At 39.9% G+C, this 24,219-nt stretch overlaps 2 protein-coding genes across 6 annotated transcripts; both read left to right on the top strand.

Moving 5' to 3' along the window:
* Positions 1-3,982: 3,982 nt before the first annotated feature.
* On the top strand, positions 3,983-9,355 carry Ankrd49 (ankyrin repeat domain 49). 4 transcript variants are annotated; one of them, XM_048344093.1, is made up of 4 exons: positions 3,983-4,262; positions 4,374-4,513; positions 6,903-7,247; positions 8,702-9,355. In XM_048344093.1, the coding sequence occupies exons 3-4, from the start codon at positions 6,990-6,992 to the stop codon at positions 9,161-9,163; spliced, it is 720 nt and encodes a 239-aa protein (XP_048200050.1). In that variant the 5' UTR covers positions 3,983-4,262; positions 4,374-4,513; positions 6,903-6,989; the 3' UTR covers positions 9,164-9,355. The 4 variants fall into 4 exon arrangements, with proteins under 4 accessions (XP_048200050.1, XP_048200051.1, XP_048200052.1 ...); XM_048344094.1 differs by having other exon boundaries at positions 4,374-4,551; XM_048344095.1 differs by lacking the exon at positions 4,374-4,513.
* A 4,365-nt stretch (positions 9,356-13,720) lies between these two features.
* C3H11orf97 (chromosome 3 C11orf97 homolog) lies at positions 13,721-22,903 on the top strand. Of its 2 annotated transcripts, none has more exons than XM_048344097.1 (3): positions 13,721-14,479; positions 16,501-16,605; positions 20,021-20,854. In XM_048344097.1, the coding sequence occupies exons 1-3, from the start codon at positions 14,251-14,253 to the stop codon at positions 20,164-20,166; spliced, it is 480 nt and encodes a 159-aa protein (XP_048200054.1). In that variant the 5' UTR covers positions 13,721-14,250; the 3' UTR covers positions 20,167-20,854. The 2 variants fall into 2 exon arrangements, 1 of the variants encoding a protein (XP_048200054.1); XR_007210562.1 differs by lacking the exon at positions 13,721-14,479 and adding an exon at positions 22,665-22,903 and having other exon boundaries at positions 15,645-16,605; positions 20,021-20,146.
* Positions 22,904-24,219: the final 1,316 nt, after the last annotated feature.

Here is a 24,219-nt window from a genome sequence, read left to right as displayed (position 1 = left end):
TGAAGCAGATGACAGGGTGCAAGTAAGGATTCAGGCAGCATTCTGGGACCCACTCTGACAACAGCAGCCTGCTCTTCTCTAGGAAGCTCTTTTCATGCCCAAATCCACTGCTGAAGTGTCACCAATACCCACAAAACTCTATATCCCCAAGATGTCATCCTGGTCTCAGTCCAGGATCTGGAGTCCCTTTAAGTCCTTCTATGCTCCCCAGCCCTAGCACAGTAGTCTGTACCTGGGTGCAGACATTTACAGGTGCCAAAGACAAGGAAGACCCCGGATGGAGAGCTTCCCACTGCCTTCAAAAAGCAGCAACAGAGAGTGGATAGCTATCCCAGTATACACACAGGACAGGAAACAAAGTCAGGATCCTTCTGTGGGGGCACATAAGGCCCTGCCACAAAAAGGAAACAGGTCCCTCAGGGTACCAGCAACTCCACCAAATGTTCGCCACAGACTGAACCCTCAATCACTTGACTGCTCTTGAGAGGTGATCCATGCAGAACCAGACCACCCAAGGGTCTGGGTCACCCTAGCAGGTGCCATATTACTGTAGGGAAGAGTAGAGGGCCTTTAAACTCAATGACACAGTCCAGGGGCAATCACAATCCTATCCCCACAGCTTTGTCCTCAACTCTCTAGCGTCCTTATAGGTACATCTGCCACCTTGAGAGATGAGATGGACTTTGTCCAAAGCTATGACTTTTATCTTAAGCTTTAAATTGTGTATATGTACAACAGTTCTCCAAACTGGGCTTTGCTCAGAGAGGACATGGATTTGTCTACATAATAAGCTGGGGACACACTAGGAAAGGAATGTCCCTGCCTTCAGGGAGAAGACAAACTCTGGGACACCAGACAGGAGGGCATGGGAAAGAGCAGTACTAGTGGACCACAACCCTGTGAGACTGCTCACAGACCCTAACCCCTACCTTAACTCCTACCCCATACTAAATCACATGCCCTAACTCTAACCCTAACACATGCATTCACATATACCCTCCTACCATGTAACCTAACCCTAATACATCTTCAACCAAATTCAAAACCTAACCCTACCCCATGCCCTAACATGAATCCCCAACATGCACCGTAACTCTAACCAGGGACCTAACATTGTGCCCTAATCCAAACCCATACCCTAATATGTACGTACCCTAAGCCACTCATCAATCTTAGGCCTCACCGTAAGCAACTCACTAACCCAAATCCATACAATAATCGTGTACTTAACACATTTGTGCCTAACACATTGCCTAACCCTTGCCGCCGTGGAGACCCAAGAGCATGAGCAGGAACTTGGCAGTGCAGTAGGGCTTGTGTGGCCACCTGGACCCTGACCTCGGGGCAGCTTGGACTGTCTCCTTCTCCATCCGCCCCCCCCCCCCCCCCCGCACTGAACTGCTCTGGATATGCCTGAAAAAAGGTGGTAAAGCACTTAGAATACCTAAGGGCACTTTCAGAATTAGGCCTATACTGCCCTCTGGTGGCCAGTTTGAAAATATATTTTCACAAATGAATTAAATGAGTGATTATGTAAACATACTAAAAACTAAAGGCAAAGCAACCAGACATTTCATATCATGTTGACCAACTTATCTGATAACATTTTCCCCTAGTTATTAAAGCTTTGTGATTCTCCCTTGGAAATGTCATAATTCTTAAGACTAATTCCTGATTCTTAAATCCTAATTCTTAAGAATAAAAGTTCAATAAGTGTTATTACACCAAGCATATGAATATATATATATATATTTTTTATTGGCCAGTCCTGGGCCTTGGACTCAGGGTCTGAGCACTGTCCCTGGCTTCTTTTTGCCCAAGGCTAGCACTCTGACACTTGAGCCATAGCGCCACTTCTGGCCGTTTTCTGTATATGTGGTGCTGGGGAATTGAACCCAGGGCCTCATGTATACGAGGCAAGCACTCTTGCCACTAGGCCATATCCCCAGCCACGCATATGAATATTTTTTAAATAATGGCAATGGCTCTAAGCCTCACATTGCATTGAGTGATATTTATATATGTATTAGGAATTTTGGCATTAAATAATGCAAATATGATAGGAATTTTTTCTGGATTTATTATATTTCTTAAATTTTAAAACAGTAGATTACAAATTATTTAGTGCCATATTTTGTCCTACTTACTAAAATGTAAAGTTTTAGAAACACAGAAGCATATATTATCAGCACATCAAAATATTTAGAAGCTTAATTTAATATCCAAGGCTCACTTTGGTTTTACTATGTGGAGAAAATTTTATTCTATATTTGGGGATATATTTTCCTTGGATGTTCAGTATTCACATTGTTTCAGATAAAGGAACCAATAGAATTTATTTTTACTAATGCATTCATTGAGACTCAAGAGCAAATAAAAATATGTAAGTAATTTAATTTCTCTATTTTTAAAAGGGTTAATTATACAATGTTCTTTGAACTGAAGAGTAAATGACAAGTTCAATGTATGTTATGTAGTAACTAATGAGGATTGGGTGGGGTTGGGTCAGATGAAGGAGATGGGTAACATCAGCATACTCAGAAACTGACACGTTGAATTGAAACCCCTTTGTACAGCTAATAATAAATAAATAATAAAACTAATAAAGTTTGTTATGATGAAATAAAGAAATGCCCAATGTCATGAGTTTCACCTCCACTACCACAGAAAAAAAAAGAAAGAAAAATTGAGGCTTATTTGCTATTCATCCTTAGGTAAGGAAATGACGTTCTCTAGAGGTCAACTTCTTTATAAAAGCCCCTATACCCAACTGAGACAAGTATTCTTGGGGATCTTCTCTGGTCTTACAAGATGGGATCACTGGATATGTGTTCCAATTGCTCTCTCTGTGTCTTAGGGAAACGTGTGATGCCACTGGTCACTTTCCCTGTCTGAGATGCCACTTTCTTCCTTTAAAGACCTGCTAGCCAGCACCTTCTCATTCCAGCCATCTTCTACTGTGCCCAGCCAGACGTCCACTTCTGGAAGGCCAGCAATAGCAGCAAGAAAAGTTACAGAACTCTCCAGCTGAAGAGTTCCAGAGAGCTGATAGAGACAAGGGCTGTGAGAGAGTGAAAAGAAAAAAATGTGGGCCTTGGTCATGAAGTTGCCAAGGCTTAAGCCTCAAACACTAAAGACCTACCATCTGCCTTGAGCAAAAAGAAGCCAGGGAAAGTGCTCAGGCCCTGAGTCCAGGCCCCGGGACAGGCAACAAAAACAAAACAAAACAAAGAAAGGTCTGGGGATGTGAGTTCAGTAGTAGATTGCTTGCTGAGCACGTGAGGCCCTAGGTTCAATATCCAATACCAGAAAATAAAAAGAATTTACTCTGAATGGAATCTTTTTAATGCAGTAGGGACAGAATACATCACATCTCCAGTGTCACTGTAGCTATTCGAATCCTTCTTTGCCTTGCTCTTGTGAGAGGTCAGAATATTAAACGAATGGGCAGGCAGCACACAACACTTCGCCATGCAGACATGTTTCCACCGCAAACAGGGACCTCTGGAGCAGGGAGGCAACTCAGTTCCTGCCCGGTGCCTGTATTCTAAGCAGTCCTGTTTTTCGAAAAGGAAGGTCGTGGTGAACTCGGACGTCATCCCACCGGGGCCTGGGCGGGCCGCGCGTTACGCCCTTCCGCGCCCGGGGCTCCTGGCGGCCCCGTCCGGCTCCACCCCCTCAACCCGCGAAGCGGCAAAACGGACGTGATTCCAACAGCGCCACCAGGACGCTCCAACTCCCAGCTTCCTGACGGACCCGCCCCCGCCACGCCCGACGGACGGGGAAAAGCACCTGGAAGGGCCGACGCGGGGGCGAGGCCCACGGGGAGCGCGGCACTGGCGTCTCGCGATACCTCGTCGCTGACGTAAACCTCACGTACTTCCACGCTCCTTGTCGGCGAGAGCGAGAGCCAATCGTGGGCTGCGAGGGCACGAACCCGGAAGTGGGTCCGCCGCGCCGAGTCCGCTGTCGCGGAAGCAGGCCCTGAGTCCGGGTCCGGGACCAGGCTTGCGGGCAGTGCCGAGCCGTGTGGGCTCCCGGGGCGGTCCACGGGGAGCCCAGACGCGCACTGGAGGTCCGGCCGCTTTGGGCTCCTTGGAATGCCGCGATTCACGGGCCGGTGAGGACTCGCTGGGTGCCCGCGCCCTGACCGGGGCCCGGCCAGGACACTCCAGACCCGCCAGGTCACAGACTGTTTTTTAGCTTTTTTTTTTTTTTAATTGTAAAGGTGATGTCAGAGGAGTTACAGTTACATACGTAAGGTAATGAGTACATTTCTTGTCAAACGTTGTTACCCCTCCCTTGTTTTCTCCAACTTCCTCTCCTCCGACGTTTTTCCTCCCTCCTTTCCCTATTGTCACTCTGGTCTCCAGGTTGGGCACATCTGTGTGCGTTGTGTAAAAGCAGTAGAATATAGTGCAACTGCCGAATTAGAAGACCCGGTCTTTCCGTTGGAGAAGTCTTGATGTATGTCAAGTCGTTTTCATCCATCGGGATCTCTGCGCCTTCGCATGTGAAATAGTGCATAATAACCCCTTTCTGTTAAGAGTTGTGAGTAGAGCGTGTACGTGGAGCGAGAGTCTTGATCGTTTTTATTTGTGCTATCATGAATGGAAAAGTACATGCAGAATTTATATAAAGGAAAGGCATGCTGAAGGGGGTAGATTTGTGCTAGAATGTTGCAAGAAGCAGTTAGGGTAGGGTCTCTTAGTAGACTGAAAAGATGGACAGGACATTGAAACCCTTTAGTATAATCCTTCCTTACATATTACTATACCCAGAAAAGTTAGAGGACACGAGCAAAACTAAGTGATAAGGCTTTAACCAAGTCTAGTGTTTCAAATTCTGTCTTTCTTTGTTTTTCTTTTTTCCCCCCATTCCCCCTTACCCATTCCTGGGGATTGAATCCAGTGCCTCCCACTTGCCAGGCACACACATGACACTTGACCCATGGTGCAAGCCTTTTGTTTTTGAGATACAGTCTGGTTAACTTTGCCTGAGCTGGCATTGAATTCTTGACCCTTCTTACTCCACATCACAAATAACAGAATACAGACATGTACCACCACTCCTACCATAATGTTACAGTGTTCTTAGTGCCTGTTGTGTACAGGTGATGCATAAATATAAGTGGTGCCTGTCTTTATGTAGTCTTTTAAACACAAAGTTAATTGTTAAACAGGACAAAGTATAGCGCCATTTAAAAGAGAAAGCAAAGAGATCTACTTGGAAGCATCAAAAAAGAATAAGAGATGGGGGCTAGGGATATGGCCTAGTGGCAAGAGTGCCTTCCTCATATACATGAAGCCCTGGGTTCGATTCCCCAGCACCACATATACAGAAAACGGCCAGAAGTGGCGCTGTGGCTCAAGTGGCAAGAGTGCTAGCCATGAGCAAAAAAGAAGCCAGGGACATTGCTCAGGCCCTGAGTCCAAGGCCCAGGACTGACCAAAAAAAAAAAAAGAATAAGAATAAGAGATGATGTTTTTAAATGCCCTTCAAAAGACTCAGAAGGAAACCAGACACTGGTGGCTATGCTTGTAATCCTAGCTACTCAAGAGAGTGAGATCTGAGGATCCCAGTTCAAAGCCAGTCCAGGCAGAAAAGTCACAGTGAGACTCAGACTCTTATCTCCAATTAACCATTCAAAAACTGGAAGTGGTGCTGTGGCTCAAGTGGTACAGCGCTAGCCTTGAGCACAAAGAAACTCAGGGACAGCACCCAAGCCCACACTTCAAGCCAACAACGGACCAAAAACTAGAAGGATTTCAACAAATATAGTTAAGAAATTGAGAAATGGTGTTATTAGAATAACATTTTACGTTAATACTAATTTATCAAGTAATATAGCAGCCTACCAAAACAACCAACACTTCCTTCAGGAACTCTTCCTTAATTCTTTAAGAATGAGTGAATTATGATCCTGATCCTTCTGAATAACCTTGATATCTGGATATCGTCCCAAAATAGTAATATATGTCTTTGCAGTCACCCATACTAGCTTCTTCAAGTAAAGACGTTGTTAATTGATCTGAGTACCTAAGTATTGTGTTCATATTTGTTGAGCAAAGACAGGAGTAAAAGCCAAAATCAATTCAAAACAAAACAAGTCCTACAGCCTTGGACTCCTGAGCACTGTCCCTGGCTTCTTTTGCTCAAGGCACTCTGCCACTTGAACCACAGTGCCACTTCTGGCCGTTTTCTGTATATGTGGTGCTAGGGAATAGAACCCAGGGCTTCATGTATGCAAAGCAAGCACTCTTGCCACTAGGCCGTATCCCCGGCACCTAGGGAAGATAGGCTTTTAAGGAATATGTTACCTTTAACAATCCTAAAAAACAATTTAGGAAGTAGCATTTTTTTTAGGAAGTACAAATTTTTGCTTGTATTCTATTTTATGTCTCATTTACAAAAATATTGAGTGTTGGGGCTGGGGATATAGCCTAGTGGCAAGAGTGCCTGCCTCGGATACACGAGGCCCTAGGTTCGATTCCCCAGCACCACATATACAGAAAACGGCCAGAAGCGGCGCTGTGGCTCAAGTGGCAGAGTGCTAGCCTTGAGCGGGAAGAAGCTAGGGACAGTGCTCAGGCCCTGAGTCCAAGGCCCAGGACTGGCCAAAAATATATATATATATATTGAGTGTACCTCCACTTATTTTTATACTTTAAAATATTTATCACTTTTAACATAAAACCATCCTATCTAAACCATTAACAAAAAAAATAAACACAAATATAGCTGTACCACAAGGATAATACATACTTACCTCTATCAGTTCAAGTATTTTAATATTTAATGAGTATCATGACAGAACCACCATGTGCAAGGTTGTTATATACTCTAAGATTAAGCCTCTGTTACCATTTGGCTAAAAAAATTTTTTTTGTTTGTGTTTTCAGATCTTGATGAACAAAATAAAGCAGACATAATTCATCTCTAGAAATCTACCTTAGCGTATAAAATGTTTTTTGTTTAGAATAGTAACAATGGAAAAAGAGAAAATAAATCATGGTGAAAAAACAGATGCAGAAAATTCACCGGATTTTTCTGACCACTTTAACCAACTTGAACTGTTGAAAACACATGGACACCTCATTCCCACTGGTACTCAAAGTCTATGGTTAGGCAATTCTGATGAAGATGAGGAACAAGATGAAAAAAGTGAAGAGTGGTATCAATTGCAAGAAAAAAAAATGGAGAAGGAGCCAAGCAAATTGCTTCTTTGGGCTGCCGAAAATAATCGGGTAAAAATTATTTTTTAAAGCAAGGGCCATTACATAGTAGGAAGACCATTGGGTTTGTAGCTGGAAGATCTTTTCCCCAACCCACCCCCAACCTCCATTTGAACCATATCTTTAGGCTTACACATTTTCTGAATCTCTGATTTCTTGACTTCAATGTTGCCATCATAATATTTGCCTGTTTATTCAGGTTAATGAGAATAAAATGAAGCAATGTAGAAGAAAGCACAAATTAAGGTATCAGTATTGTAATATTTAAGGTTGATTAGAAAGCTCATAAGCAATTGTCTGATTGTGTATTTTTAAATCGTTTATATTTCAAATCAGTTGTATCTAATCATTATCTTCTAGTTCAGTATAATTTAAGATAGTGGGGATGTTAACACTAAATAGCAGATAAACCACATGCCTTAATAACGTTATTTTATTTAGTCCTCACATATCTCTACAAGGAAAATAAATGTGTTTTACATTTTGTAGATCTTCTTAATGTGCACTGCAAAATACCAGAGGTTCATAGACCAAACTGAAAAACACTTCCTGATAACATGTTTCTAAAGTTGTATTTGAAAGGAATTGATGGGCTGGGAATGTGGCTTAGTGGTAGAGTGCTTGCCTAGCGTGTGTGAAGCCCTGGGGTTGATTTCTCAGTACCACATTAATAAGAAAAAGCGGGAAGTAGCACTGTTACTCAAGCTGTTACAATGCTAACCTTGAACAAAAGAAGCTCAAGCCATGAGTTAAAGCCACAGGATTGACCAAAAGAAAAGGAACTGAGTCCTTTAGACCCTGAATTTTCTTATCCTCATTTTATTCTTCTGTTAAGAGAAGTTTCATTTTGTTAAACCTTTATATGCCATGTATGTTGGTATAGTAATCCTTTCATAACATATGAATCTGTCTTTTTTTTTTTTGCCATCCCTAGAGCTTGCCTCAGGGCCTGAGCACTGTCCCTGGCTTCTTTTTGCTCAAGGCTACTACTCTGCCACTTGAGCCACAGTGCCACTTCTGCCTGTTTTCTATGTATGTGGTGCTGGGGAATCGAACCTGGGGCTTCATGTATACAAGGCAAGCACTCTTGCCACTAGGCCATATTCCCAGCCCTGTCTTTTTTTTTTTTTGCAGATGAAATTTGCAGATTATTAAATACATTTATAGTCTGTATTGATTCTCTCTGGCTTTGGGAAATAGGCCTTAATTGAACCATAATTAAATATGTGGCTTGATATTTAGATAATCACATTAAAAGATAACAGCATAACACATGTTCATTATTAAGTTACTTGTCCTCCCAATACAAAAATTTTAAATTGCTTTTATTTTAAAGTCATCTGATAAGTAGTTTTTGGGTTTGGTTAGGTTTGTTTTTATTTGCTTGAATCTAAAGCCACAGGACAGTTTAATTTTCTTTATTTTTTTGCTTGGAGTTGAAATATGTATCTATCTTCCATTCTCAGCTTACTACAGTGCGGAAACTTCTTTCCAAAAAGGCCACTCATGTGAATACTAGGGATGACGATGAGTATACCCCTCTTCATCGGGCAGCCTACAGTGGACACTTAGACATTGTCCGTGAGTTGGTGGCCCAAGGGGCAGATGTTCATGCTATAACTGTGGATGGCTGGACTCCCTTGCACAGTGCTTGTAAGTGGAATAATACCAGAGTGGCTTCTTTCTTACTTCAGCATGATGCAGATATCAATGCCCAAACGAAAGGCCTGTTGACCCCCTTGCATCTTGCTGCTGGGAACAGAGATAGCAAAGATACTCTAGAACTCCTTCTAATGAACCGTTATATCAAACCAGGTCTGAAGAACAACTTGGAAGAAACTGCATTTGATATTGCCAGAAGAACAAGTATTTATCACTACCTCTTTGAAGTTGTAGAAGGCTGTACAAATTCTTCTCCTAAGTCTTAATGGTTCTGATAATTTTCTTAAATTTCGAAAATGCCAGTATATCCTTAGTGTCAGAAATAAAATATTTTCCCAGTACAAAGTAGAAATCAGTGTCTTACTGTAAAAATTCATGGTTTCTCACAGTATTCTTCCAAGTGAATTGCCAGACTTTGATGTCAGAATGTATTCAAGAGTTGCTTGGTACATCTTCAATGATTTATGCTGAGTTTGTGATTTTTTTTCATTAGAAGTAATTTTAACTTACCTGTTGAAATGAACAGTACACAAACCAAAGATATTTCTGGTGCTGGTCTGAAAAAAGTATGTTTTAAAATATTCTATGTCCTAGATCTTTGTTGAATATTTTATATATATATATATATATATATATATATATATATATGTGCCAGTCCTGGGACTTGAACTCAGGCCCTGGGCACTGTCCCTGAGCTTCTTTTTGCTCAAGGTTAGCACTTTACCACTTGAGCCACAGCGCCACTTTTGGCCTTTTCTGTTTATGTGGTACTGAGGAATTGGACCCAGGGTTTGGTGCTTGCTAAGCAAACACTCTACCAGTAAGCCACATTCCCAGCCCCTTGACATATTTTTTATCAGATAGGGTAATTCAGAATTTAAAACTCTTAAATATACTAATGCAATTATCTATCTTCTTTATGTTATCGCCAGTTGCTTTCATTTTATACCATATTACTAGTGACTTGAATGTTTTACAAGTTTAAAATTTAAAAAAAACTGGATATTTGGTCTTCAGAATATAGAACATTTTAAGGAAAGCAATTAGCTAGGTGTTTGATTCATGAATGTGATATAGTGTTTTGCCTACTATAATCCATTCCGCATTGTGAACAGTCCTAGTCAACATGGTCCTTTTTCTTACAGTAAGTTAGTATGACCTTTTAGACTTGCAAACAAGTAACTATACCTTAGTCTAGAAGGTTTTAACTACCATTTCTTTTTTTTGGGCCAGTCCTGGGGCTTGGACTCAGGGCCTGAGCACTGTCCCTGGCTTCTTCTTGCTCAAGGCTAGCACTCTGCCACTTGAGCCACAGCACCACTTCTGGCCATTTTCTGTATATGTGGTGCTGGGGAATCGAACCCAGGGCCTCATGTATACGAGGCAAGCACTCTTGCCACTAGGCCATATCCCCAGCCCCTTAACTACCATTTCATGCTAGGTTAAATACTGCTCATACAGCCTTGAATTTCAAGAAAGATTGGATCTAAAGTTCTCATTTTCTACAAACCCTTGCAAAGGCAAAATGACAAGGCATAAGGAATTCTAAGTGAGAGAATGGCTGTTACATGGGAATGAAAACCAAATAGCTTACACTTTCTTAGATAGTAACCAAAAGCATAAGTATACATATTCAAGAAAGATAAATGTTTTCACACAAAAAAGGCATGAATTCTTTTTTTAACTATGTATAAATTTATTGAGTCCATCCATAGCATATTTATTCCAACCACATTCATTTATTCAATATCTACTCTTTCTGGCCTTTTTAGTGTAGTATTCCACTGTTTATATGGCCACTCACTCTTTGACTATTCCCAAAAGGCCTCCACTTAACCTACTGACACTAGAACTACCACAAGGAAAGGTAAACCTTTCTTCAATATACATTTTAAATGTCTACTGGTATACATCTCGAGTCAACCCATATGAGTCAATCATCATAGACTACATTACAGTGATATTTAAACAATATTTTAGTGGTGTCTTTTTGTCAGAACAAGCTGTTATTTCAAAACCAAAAGCTAAATGATAATAAAAGAACTGAATCATTGTGACTATGTCAAGAAGTTGGGAGAACTTCATTTATTTTGTGATCTGTTGCTAGGGCATGCCTCGTTTCAGAGAACCAATATCTCTGATACAAAGATTTTGTCAGAATATGAAGGATTGATTTCTGCTTAACTTGGCACAAAGAAGATATACTAAATGACAGATAAAGCTGACAAACAAGTGAGGGTAGAATAGGACCCCATCTACCTAATGAGATTGTTGAACAAGGTTGCCTCATGGACTGCATCCATGGTTTTAAGGAAACTTTGCATTTAACTTTAGACCCAAAGAAATCTCCTTATTTCTGATAAAGAATTGACATGTGAATCCTCTTTTTAGGCATTAGCAATCAAAAATGCTGGTGAACAAAATTCATATAAGAAAAATTCCTTCTCCTTGAGGGGAGAATTTGTATTGTTTGCTCTCTTTATGCTTTCTTTAGCATTTACTAGATTATCTACAGCATCACTTAGTGATGCTTTTGTCCTTACAATATACCATTTAAGACCATTTTCACCCTTTTTCTTTGTACCAGTACTAGAGCTTGAAGTCAGGGCCTCAAGCTCTTGCTACCCTTTTTGCTCAAAGCTGATGCTGTACTCCTTGAGCCATACCTCCATTGTCCATTCTCATACACTTTATAATCATAGGGACATTTTAGTAACGGAAAAAAGTGTTATTACTAAAAGAAAATTAGGAGCCTATCCCATGTTTTTCCAAAGCAGAATTTAATAATTCATGAAGAATATGTGAGCTGATGGCAGTGACCAATTCTTGGAAAAAGATAATGGCTCTACAGTGGGAATCATATAAATACCTGAATAAGAATCATATGACTAGTTACTCAGGTGGTTGAGATCTAGGAACCACTATTTGAAGTCAGCTCAGGTAAATAACAAAGGTTCTTATTTCCAATTAACTGGAGGCCCTGAGTTTAAGTTCAAGCCCCAGTTCCCTACCCCCTCAAAGAAAAAAAAAAAGACTTGGGGTATGTACCACCCCCAAAAAATTTAGGATTCAAATTTACTTTCATTTGCTGTTGCAATTTTGTGTGTGTGTGTGTGTGTGTGTGTGTGTGTGTGTGTGCGCGCGCGCCAGTCCTGGGGCTTGAACTCAGGGCTTAGGCACTGTCCCCAAGCTTCTTTGCTAAGGCTCGTGCTCTACCACTTGAGCCACAACTCCACTTCCTGTTTTTTGGGTGGTTAATTAGTGTAAAAGTCTCTCAGACTCCTGCCTGGGCTGGCTTCAAACTAGCAGTAACCCTGGGTAGCTAGTATTAAAGATGAAAGCCACCAATACCTGGCTGCATTCTTTTTTTTTTTTTTTAACATTTTTCCTTTATTTTTTAAATGCAGTTTGAATTTATTTTATTTATCTTTTTTGGGGGGCCAGTCCTGGGCCTTGAACTCGGGGCCTGAGCACTGTCCCTGACTTCCTTTTGCTCAAGGCTAGCACTCTGCCACTTGAGCCACAGCGCCACTTCTGGCCGTTTTCTATATATGTGGTGCTGGTGAATCGAACCCAGGGCTTCAAGTATACGAGGCGAGCGCTCTTGCCACTAGGCCATATTCCCAGCACTGAATTTTTTTTTTTTTAAGTTCGGGGGTATGTAATCATTACAATAAGAATCAAAAGAGGTTAGGATACTTTCCTCTTTCCTTTGATTTTATTCTTTTTTTTTTTTTTTTTTTTTGGCCAGTCCTGGGGCTTGGACTCGGCCTGAGCACTGTCCCTGGCTTCTTTTTGCTCAAGGCTAGCACTCTGCCACTTGAGCCACAGTGCCACTTCTGGCCATTTTCTATATATGTGGTGCTGGGGAATCGAACCCAGGGCCTCATATATATGAGGCAGGCACTCTTGCCTAGGCCATATCCCCAGCCCCTTTGATTTTATTCTGAACCCTTGGGTAATAGGCACATCAGAGTCCCTCCACACTCTTGACATTTGAAGCCAAGTAATTTACTGGGGGCTAGAGGAAGAAGCATTCCTGGACTTCACTCACTACATGCCAGGGGCACCTCAGCCTCTTCCAGTTGTGACAACCAAAAATTTCTGCAGACATTTCTAAAAGCCTTTTGCTGTACAGGATCAAAAATCTCTAAGGCAAGAGTCTTTATAATTTCATGGTTTTTAATATGCAAGTAAATTTTAATAAAGTCATGGTTTTCCTAGACTTTCATAGGCATTCAAAACTTTCCTTTTTTTTTTTTTTTTTCTTGTATTTTCTTTTTTTTTTTGGCCAGTCTTGGGCCTTGGACTCAGGGCCTGAGCCACCATCCCTGGCTTCTTCCCGCTCAAGGGTAGCACTCTGCCACCTGAGCCACAGCGCCCCTTCTGGCTGTTTTCCATATATGTGGTGCTGGGGAATCAAACCAGGAGCTTCATGTGTAGGAGGCAAGCACTCTTGCCACTAGGCCATATTCCCAGCCCAAAACTTTCTTGAGTATATATTTTTAATTAGTAATTTCTTCTCCTTTAGATTGTCAATATTAATGAAATTATTTAAAGACATTCAAAAAGTTGTGCTAAAACATATAATTAGAAAAAGAAAGCACCCAAATATTTTATGTGATGTTTGGAATAAAAAACATTACACATGGACTCTAGGAAATTTCCCCCTTATCACTGGAGATGACAGCCACACATCATGATTTTTTTTAATACTTGCATTATTACAAATGTCAGTTTTTCATTGCTAAATAAAATTGCAATAAAGCTGACATGTCAACTAGAACAAAATGGGAAAAAAGGATAATTGCAATGAGGCTGATGTGTCAACTAGAATAAAATGAGAACAAAAGGAAGATAAACTAGCCACCAGTGCCACCAGTTGTCAATTATAACCAAATAATCTTTTTTTCTTTAGTACTATTTCATGTAGTGCATGTATGGTAGTCATTGAGGACATGGATTATTAAAAGCAAATAACATTTGTTGTAAAGGGTTAGTAGATAGCTTTGCATTTGATGACTTATACCTACATTTTAAATTTGTATGCTACATATCAACATATAAAAATAGGTATTATACATGAGCCATAAGTTTTTTAATCTGATTTTCCATTCCATATAAAATCCCATGCTGCTCCTTATATGTAATACCTGTCATAGCTGGTGTAAGAAACAAACTAAAGGTTAATCGGAAGTCTTTCATGGAAACTACAGATGAATGGGAAGTGTTTCACTTTGGCCAATAATAGAATCTCAGTCCCCTAACTTAAGCACCTTTGGCAGGAAGGACGTCCCACCTGGGACCTTGAGGAAGTTCCCAGAGCTGCTAGGCGGAGAGCATTCTAGTCACTATGGCAACCAGAGGCGCATCAAGTTCCCTGGCAGCCTGCAGAGCTAAGGCCTGGTGTCCTAAGGCCCCCAAGAACCCCAGCGGCATGAGACTTCAGGAGGCCCAGGTAGTGACCGAAGCTGTGGCAGCACCTGAGGCGGGCAGCAGCGGAGAGCAATGTAGGCAACCTGCAGGGCTGGGATGCTGGATATCTGGTCAGTCAAACGGACCCCAGGAACCCCACAAACAGTGTGAGTTCAGTCGTCTGCCACGGACTGCGGGAGGGAGAGGTGCGTGGGAGGGATTGGGGATGTGGGGGGAGGGGTTACTGAAAGCCTAGCTAGAGGACTAAAAAGGAGGTTTGGACAAGAGAGGGGTCTATAGAGCTGCTGTTTTGATAAAGGTAGAGATGTTGGCATTATGGCAGAAAGCATCTTGTCCTTCTCCACAAAATGTCCTTCAAAAGGGCACCTGAACTCAAGGGCGGGTCACACCTTTCTACTGAGTTGGTATGTAGTGGCATTATTCTTAAAAGAGAATATCCATGTGCCATTAAATTATGTATGCACAAAAATGCACACATTGACATGTATATAATATAGATACAGACATGTATGTGTGTATGTGTATGAATAAACCTGCACACACAAACAGGCAGATCATTTATCAAATTCACCCACTTAACTGATAAGTACCTTGATGTACAGACCAGAGGGAAAGAAGTGACGAAATACTTTAAAAAGCATTCTAACTCCCATCTGTCAGACTCTGCCACAAATTATTACCCCATCTGTTTAGAATCTCAGTTGTTGGCCACATTTGAACCCACTGCTGTTTTCTTCCAGCCCTGGCAAATATACAAGCAATATTTAAATAAATACAGTTCTATTTTACAACTAGGTAAATTTGACATGGCTATAACTCGAATCATGGCCAGCTTACAATTGTTTCATAAATTTACAGATATTTCATAGCTTCTTGCACACCATACATCTGCAGCAGGAAAATAATAGGGCAAAAGAGGAACATAAGAAATTCCCAGCTCTCCACAGTGTCTCCTTGATTGTCTCTCTGGGGAGGAACCTGGGATTTTGAAGGCTCCCTCTGCCTTGGGCAGCCCCAGGAGGGAGCACTGGGCAGAAGCTCTCAGTATTTGTACCCCAGGAGAGCCTTCACTTACCCACTTACCCACAGGGACACCTTGTCCCCACCTCAGGCCTCATCAGTCACAGAAAACACTGCCTCTTGGTGAAAGGTGCCTCTTTTCTCTGCAGCTTTAGCACCAGTGTGATTGCCATGCCTCATGCACAAGCTTTAGAGCAACTAAAATCAGTAGTTAATGTGGAGTCCTTGCTTTTGCTTAAAATTCTATCCTGCAGCTTTTACCTTAAAATGCTACTATGTAAAAGTTCTCATCACTCTTATATTGAGGCTTACCATGTGTCAAACACTGGGAAAGTTGCAAGGAAAGGGGTAATGAGTTAATACAAAAATACAAATGTTTCATAGCTCAGAGTCAGAAGAGAAAAATACGAAGTTTTGCCTCTGTTTCCCAAAGAACCTCCTTTTATGGCTCAGCCTAAGTAGAGTAAGTATCCATACAATTTTCAGATACCTCTAATCATTGGGAAAGTCTTCAGACTCTATTCCCTACTCACAGGTATGCTCTCAAATAGTCACAAAGTGTGGACCTTTCTCATAGAAGCATTGACTATTTGAGTACCCACCAAATTCATCACAGAACAAATTAAACCTTTGATGTCATTTGTAGTGCTCTCACCATCTAATGGAACTTCTCTAACATTATCCACTTAATTAAATCACCTAACACAGTTTTCTAGGTATGATCTGATTGTATATATGATGAGACTATAAACTCTCTTGTTGGAACACGATACAAAGTAATAGTTGTTTCTATTATTAAGCCAGAAGACAAAGGCAGCTTGTAACATCCTTAGTTTGTTTTCCCCTTTCCCCCTTTTCAGGTCTATTGCACCTGGACTGATCAGGTTTGTTTCAGATATCTTCAATCTTGAACTTGGGTGTCTGATCTGTTTGATAATAAGTGCAAGTGATTGAATGTGTCCCCATCAAAACTGTCCTGTAGATGTTCACACTTTCTTGTGTGTATAGAAGCAGCCCCTTGAGTCCTGAATCTGTCATTCTGCAACATAACCTTTCACTCATCATGTTTTAAAAACACATTCAAGTAAGTACAAAGACTGGAAGACTGGGTAGAAATAAGAAACCAATTTTGTTACTGCTTTTACAGGGAAGAAATTTTTATATTGTGAACCACATAAGAGAATTAAGGAAGTACTGGAAGAAGAACTTTATATTAAGAGAGATGAGTGCCACATTAAAAATCCACCTGCAGGTAATCTCAGTGACAAATTAAGCATATTTGTGAAACCAATTAGAATTGTCTATTTGATCACAGGGTGATTACTTATTATAAAACTGTACTGGGCGCCAGCAGCTCACACCTGTAGTCCTAGCTCCCCAGCAGGCTGAGAGCTGAGGATTACGGTTTAAAGCCAGCCAGGGCAGAAAAGTCCCTGACCACTCAAAAACCAGAAGTGGAGCTGTGGCTCAAGGTGGTACAGTAGGCTGGGAATATGGCCTAGTGGTAAAGTGCTCGCCTCATATACATGAAGCCCTGGGTTCGATTCCCCAGTACCACATATATAGAAAAAGGACAGAGGTGGTGCTGTGGTTCAAGTGATACAGTGCTAGCCTTGAGCAAAAGAGCTCAGGGACAGCACCTAGGCCATGAGTTCAAGCCACAACACTGACAAGAAAATAAAAATAAAAAATGAATTCTTGAGAAATTCCTTAGCTATTCCATAATTATTTTGCCTGTGTCCAAATAAACAACTGCATTTAAAGAACAATGAACTACATCATAATGTTCTGTGTGACACGTAGCAAGTTTAGCCAGATGCACCGTCTCACACCTGTAATCGCAACTACTCAGTTTGGGTAAAACTTAGCAAGATCTCATTTCAACTAATAAGCTGGGAATGGCGACATGTACATGTCATACCAGGTACATGGAAGGCATAAATGAGAAGTTTGAGGTCCAGTCCTGGTTAAAAAAAATACACACTTTATTAGGGGGAAAAATCTTCATTAGGAAAATAACCAAAGAAAAATAAAAAGGTGGGGCATGGCTACCTAACAAACAAGAGGTCTTGAGTTCAAAGCACAATATATTTGTATACCCAACCACCAAAACACCTTTTGTGTCTTTTCATCTTATCCAGTCTTACAAAAAGATAGACTAATAAATTAGCCAGATTTTCTCATTCCGTATCTTCAGAGAATGTTTTACTCTATTTTATCTCTTTGAATAAATGCAGAATGAGCTACTAAATTCTGTCATGAAACCAAGTCTACATATACTATTTTTCCTGGTGTTTTAAAAAAAATAACTTATGCTCAGCATTGGTGGCTCATGCCTGAAATCCTAACTACTCAGGAAGTTGAGATCTAAAGATCACAGTTCAAAGCCAGCCTGGGAAGGAAAGTCCATAAGACATTTCTCTCCAATTAACCACCAGAATACCATTGGTGATGCTGTGTCTAGTGGTAGAGTGCTAGACTTGAGCTGAAGAGCTCAGGGACAGTGCCTACACCCAGAATCCAAGCCCAACAATTGAGAAAAAATTACTATTATTGTAAAAATACTAGTTATATGTTGTATCTTGTGATTGTCACATGTTGTATCTCTCTTACCTGGTACATTTGATTGTGAAACAGCCTGAGTGAGAAGGAAGTAGAAGCTCATTTTTCTAAGCAATCTTTTTCAAATATGTTTCATAGACGATCAGCTGGATTTTATAACATCCACCAGCGGTCGCTCAAGCATTTTATTGTAGAAAACTCTCACCACTGAAAGCAGATCCTTTGAAAGACAGCTATCCTAATAGAAAAACTAGAATGAAATATAAACTCCGTTTCTCTCAAAGGGTACAGCTTTCTTCCAGCTTGTCTTAAGAGTACTGGATCTTCTAGTCCAACCTTCTGCTGTGACAGGTTTACACGGATACTCTCCTCTTTGGAATGCCTGATAACAGCTATAGCATTATCTCTTCCTAGAACACTATATTTTACATACACAGCATTCTGCATCAAACTTTTATGGACTTGAGTAGCTCCTATAGCAGCTATTTACAGATGTTGACTCTAAGTATACTTAAACCATTGACTTCACCTCTTTATGAATTCTTAGTTCCTTGATTGCCATTCATCTTTTATTCCCGTGAATTCTGTTCTTTTTACAGATTGCAAATTAATTTGTTCTTGATGGTCAAAGTCAGTGATTCCTCCATTATATTCATGTCTCTGGCATCAGACACAATATAAGGAAAAAAAATTTCCCTCAGGTTTACCTCTAGGTCACCAGGCTACTTTATCCTGGTTTTCATTCTACCTCTCTGCCCACCTTTTCTACATGCTCTTGGATGACTCTCTCCTTCTGGCCTCTAAAACGTGAACTCAGTCAGGCCCTTTTCTCTGGTAGACCATTTCATTAGGGCAGAAGTAGAAAGTATCAGTACCAATGCCAATGTACAGCCATGATTTATGACAATTGTCATGAAATTTTGCAGGCTAAAGCCAGCACCGGTGGCTCACACTTAAAACTCTAGCTACTCTGGAGGCTAAAATTTGAGGATCAAGGTTCAAAGTCACCATCCCAGGCTATTGGAAAGTCCATGAGACTCTTATTTCCAATTAATCACCAAAGATCCAGAAATAGAGCTGTGGTCCCAGTGATAGAGCTCCAGCTTGAGGCAGAAAAGCTAAGAGACAGCACCCAGGCCCTGAGTTCAGGCTCCAGTACAGACACAATGGTTTTTGGCAACCTAAAAAACTAGAAAAACAACTTATGGTAACTAACCTGAATTCACCAACTTACTTGGGTTGTAGTTTTCTGCATAGAAGTTGACATGAATGAGCAAAACAAGTGACTTTTAGGATATGGAGGTTAACTCAATGCAAATCATTACTAAAATTTATTATAGTTTCAGAATTCAAGATCTATATTTTATCCTGTGTCATTGTATAAATAACTTTCCACTGTTGTAGTGTCTTAAATATGAGACCTCGGGCTGTGAATATGGCCTAGTGGCAAGAGTGCTTGCCTCGTATACATGAAGCCCTGGGTTCGATTCCCCAGCACCACATATATAGAAAACGGCCAGAAGGGGCCCTATGGCTCAAGTGGCAGAGTATTAGCCTTGAGCAAAAAGAAGCCAGGGACAGTGCTCGGGCCCTGAGTCCAAGCTCCAGGACTGGCCCATAAATAAATAAATATGGGACCTCATGAGTTGGCTATTGCTTCCTTCATGGAGAGACTAAATAGCATCTAGTTTCTGGCTCTCAGAGGATTCTTGCATCTATTGAACAAATAAATGTAGTTTTTCTCATCTGTGGAAATATTCACAATTACTTCAAGAATTAAATCAAACTACATAAGGTCTTTGTATTAACTGGTTTATTCATGACACTTTTCTGATATATATGTATATATATTATGTATATTCATTCAAATATTGACTTTCCATGTATTTGCTTAAAGCTTGAGCTAAATTACATAGGAACATTATTATTGTTTAATTGAATGTATGCAATGGAATACATGCTGAAGATTTTGAGTGGTCTGATTAAAACAAACGCCTGCCCAAGTAACTTGGGGCAAAAAATCACTAAGTACTTACTTTAGAAACACTTTATATTAAAAAGAGAATATATTAATAATATCATCTTTCTTTTGAAAATATTAACAGTGGCCCTGGAAGGGATTTGGAGCATTAAAAGGAATCTCCCTGTGGGAGGCTTGACACAAGGACTGCCAAGCAGAAACACTTTATTGCCACAAGCCAAGTACTATTCACGGCATGGAGGGCTGAGAAGTAAGATGTTGTGCTTTTGATTTCAATGGAAGCCCTTGAGATTACTGCAAAAAGTTAAAAAAAAAAAAAAAACCACTGGTATATATTCTGTTTGGAAATGTCAACCAAAATTCAACCTTCTTGATTCATTTCTCCTAGGTTACTTTCTGGTTAGCCACAGTAAATCATTGTGGAAGTCAAATGGTGACAGTTGAGATAAACAGTGTACCCCATGGATACAATAGAAGTCATACCCAGATTTATACTCTTGATTTTTCCCTTTATTTCTTATCCACAAAAGCATTTCTAGCACACAGGAGGAATCTTGCACTGTTCTTTGTTCTAGATGGATAATCTATTATGTTTACCCATGAAGGTGAGAAAAGGAGATGAAGGAATTAAGGAAAAACAAGACAAGCACTTTGCTTGGCTCCCTTGGTTTCATTTTATTCTAAGTAAAAGGCCTCCAATCTGGGGATAAATCATTTCTCAAGAGACACAAACATTGGAACAAGCACTGTTCATTTCTCACAGTCATAGAGAAATTTTTCTAGTGACAGTTATAACAAGATACAAAAAAAGGTGGAGGTCTTGATATGAAGCATAATAACCAAATAATGTAGTGACATGAAGATGTGTGCATGAGTCCTGAAAATTGCCCTACAACTGATAGGTGATCTTGAGTGAACAGAAAGAAGCTTGCAAAACCCAAAAATGAGCACTCTTAACCAAGATATGCTATCTAGTAGTTCTTTCTTTCTTTTCTTTTCTTCCCTCCCCCCCCCCCAGGATCTAGAAGACTTGCTTTATTTCTTTTTTTTTTTTACTTAAAAATTCAACTTTGTGGGCTGGGAATATGACCTAGTGGCAAGAGCGTTTGCCTCGTATACATGAAGCCCTGGGTTCGATTCCCCAGCACCACATATATAGAAAATGGCCAGAAGTGGCGCTGTGGCTCAAGTGGTAGAGTGCTAGCCTTGAGCAAAAAGAATTCAGGAACAGTGCTCAGGCCCCGAGTCCAAGGCCCAGGACTGGCAAAAACAAACAAATAAATAAATAAATAAAATTCAACTTTGTTAATTCCGTAAGCCTATTTTCATTATCTATTTTATACTGAGGCAAGAGGTCCGATTATTGACTTGAGAATCATTTTTTGTTGTTGTTTAATGTTATAAATACCCTTTTCAGGATTTTTTTTCTTATTTATTGTCCAAGTGATGTACAGAGAGATTAGTTTCATACGTTAGGCCTTGGGTACATTTCTTGTATTGTTTGTTACCTCCTGCCTCATTACCCCCTCCTCCTTTCCCTCTTCCTCTATGAGTTGTTCAGTTGGTTTACAAATGATTTTGCAAGTATTGCTTTTGGAGTAGTTTGTCTTTCTTTTCTTTTCTTTTTTGTTTCTTTTTGCAGGTCCTGGGGCTTGAACTCAGGGCCTGGGCTCTGTCCCTGAGCCTCTCTGTACTCAAGGCTAGCACTCTACCACTTGAGCCACAGCACCACTTCCAGCCTTTTCTGCTTATGTGGTACTGAGGAATGGAACCCAGGGCTTCATGCATAGTAAGACAGCACTCTACCACTAAGCCACATTCCCAGTCCCTATCTGGTACTTCTTATTGTAGATTAGATAGATAGATAGATAGATAGATAGATAGATAGATAGATAGATATAGATAGATAGATAGATAATATATGTATTATTCTGTTTAATAATTACAACAATCACATGAAATAGATGTGATTCATTATTTACAGGAACAGACCCTGAGGCATAGCAAGACTGAACAATTTACCCATAGTTTTGTGGGGTAAAAAGTGTATGGTTTGTACTAGTAATTATACAGCATACAAACATAATGGAGAAAGCCAGTAAATCTGCTGCCTTCAGTGTGTGAATTAGGAAAAGTTGTATGTAGATATCTTAGAACTAACATTTTAAAGAGAAGTTTACTGTGAGTCACAGTATTTTCAGGAATGTATGCCATGTGGTATGCTTCAGTTAGATACTTTAGTCCAAACTTTTTTCCTATTCACTTGTGCTTTATTTTCAGTAAGTATTATAATCATAGGGCTCTCCTGATTTCTAATACATATAGCTTAAGGTTGACATGTAGAGTCATGATCATCCAGTTGTACTTCTAGAGCATTTTTGAGTGGAACTACAAAATATCCTCTTCCATCATCATATTAACAAGCTTCATTCATTTGCTTTTATCATTTTCTTCTTATTCTTTGCTACTTAACAAACTAAACAGAAAAACATAAGTCATCTATCCAAGATAAAGTTTGAAGGTCTCCACAAACCATGTGACTATCTTACTAAAGATTCAGCCTCTAATTTTGAAGGTCTGAGGTGGGATCTCAGGGTCTGTGTTTATATTAGTGCCCACTGATTTGGAGACTGCACTGCAGTATATAACATTCCACTCTGCAGGAGAGATTAGGTAAACTTTAGGTTACAATGAGATTGAGATTAAAGAGTATGTTGCTAAAGTTAAACATTTACTTATTTGTTCACATATTCTTTTATTCACCCTAGGATAAGTTGAAAACAATTTTCCATTGACAAGGAGCTATTTATTCCTCGTGTCTACAGAACAAGGAAGAAACCTATGCATGCTTCTCAATTTAAGATGTGCAAATAAAATTTTAGTAGTCTCTAATAGCTATTTCTAAATTACTCCAACTTACTGAAAGACTTGTTAAAGTTTGCTAAGTACCTGAAAACAATGAAGAAAATATCATGCTTCTTTATGGGTTTCATAGTTGGGATCATTGGATTTCTAATTCAGCTTATTCTATTAAATATGTAAAACAATAATGAAACAAAGACTATGTTTATTGAGTCTTTATTTTAAGGTAAACATTAAGAACCTCAATGATTATATTATAGCATAATCAACTTTTTTTAAAAACCAACATAGAGATAATGATTAAATTAATAACATGGGTGAAAGGTTTTTGACTCAGAAACAATCATGTTCATGTCATTTTTATACTTAGCAGAGCATATCATTTATCTAGAATATGCTTACTAAATTGTAGGGAGCCACAGTGTTTTGTGGGCATGAACAAACATTGGTATATTTAATGATACTTCTTGGTTTAGAAGAAAAAAAGTCATTCCAAATAAAAAATAATTCATGTGCCATATTAAAAAAAATAAAGATAAAAAGAATATCTGCCAACCACTGGTAGCTCAAGCCTGTAATTCTAGCTACTCAGGAGGCTGAGATCTGAGGATCATGGTTTGAAGACAGCCTGGGAAGAAAAGTCTCCATGAGACTCTTTTTTTTTTTTTTTTTTTTTTTGGACCAGTCCTGGGGCTTGGACTCAGGGCCTGAGCACTGTCCCTGGCTTCTTTTTGCTCAAGGCTAGCACTGTGCCACTTGAGCCACAGCACCACTTCTGGTCGTTTTCTATATATGTGGTGCTGGGGAATCAAACCCTGGGCTTCATGTATATAAGGCAAGCACTCTTGCCACTAGGCCATATTCCCAGCCCTGCTACCAAATTTTTATCAAGTTTTTTACATGTATTTTACTCAGACAAGTACAAATAGGTGAAGACTATTGACTTCATTTGTTAGAAATAATGTTCTGTTCCTACTTGAGTTCCACTGACTTTATAAACATATTAAGGATTTTTCCCCTTCATTCCATTCTATTTTTGCCTCTAGTCTTGTTTATTCAACAAGCTGGCCTGGACTGGCTAGTCTGAATCACTGCCTCTTATTGACCAATCTCTCATGCTAACAAAGACAAGACATGGTTTCCTTGCTAAAGTTTCTGTCCTTCCTTCATTCTGGTTCCTGGTTGCATTTATAGTTAAATGTTGTCCTTTATTGTCCCATTGTCTGTTTTTCAAAGTGAATAAATGTGCAGGGTTATTCATGCCAGCATTACTTTTAGTAGTGAATAATCAAACCACCTAAAGAAGATGATTTTTGAAAATACTATAAAATAAGATATACCTATTTTCTTTGCTACTTAAACATGTTATGTAAAAACTTTAAAATCAGAATTACAAGGATATTTCTTTAAAACGATGAAAATATGTACTAATTTAAGAGCCTGGAGGCACAGATCAATTGG

Source organism: Perognathus longimembris, chromosome 3, assembly GCF_023159225.1.
Source record: "Perognathus longimembris pacificus isolate PPM17 chromosome 3, ASM2315922v1, whole genome shotgun sequence".
Taxonomy (NCBI): domain Eukaryota; kingdom Metazoa; phylum Chordata; class Mammalia; order Rodentia; family Heteromyidae; genus Perognathus; species Perognathus longimembris.
Note: the sequence above shows the minus strand (reverse complement) of the source record. Positions and strands in the feature narration are given on the sequence as shown.

Bases quoted from the DNA above. Each gene is read 5' to 3' on its own strand.
- C3H11orf97 (XM_048344097.1), top strand. From the start codon at position 14,251: ATGGCAACCAGAGGCGCATCAAGTTCCCTGGCAGCCTGCAGAGCTAAG. The intron at 14,480-16,500 runs GTGAGTTCAGTC...CTGCTTTTACAG, and splicing joins CCAGGAACCCCACAAACAGT to GGAAGAAATTTTTATATTGT. The intron at 16,606-20,020 runs GTAATCTCAGTG...AAATATTAACAG, and splicing joins CATTAAAAATCCACCTGCAG to TGGCCCTGGAAGGGATTTGG.
- Ankrd49 (XM_048344095.1), top strand. From the start codon at position 6,990: ATGGAAAAAGAGAAAATAAATCATGGTGAAAAAACAGATGCAGAAAAT. The intron at 7,248-8,701 runs GTAAAAATTATT...TTCCATTCTCAG, and splicing joins GGGCTGCCGAAAATAATCGG to CTTACTACAGTGCGGAAACT.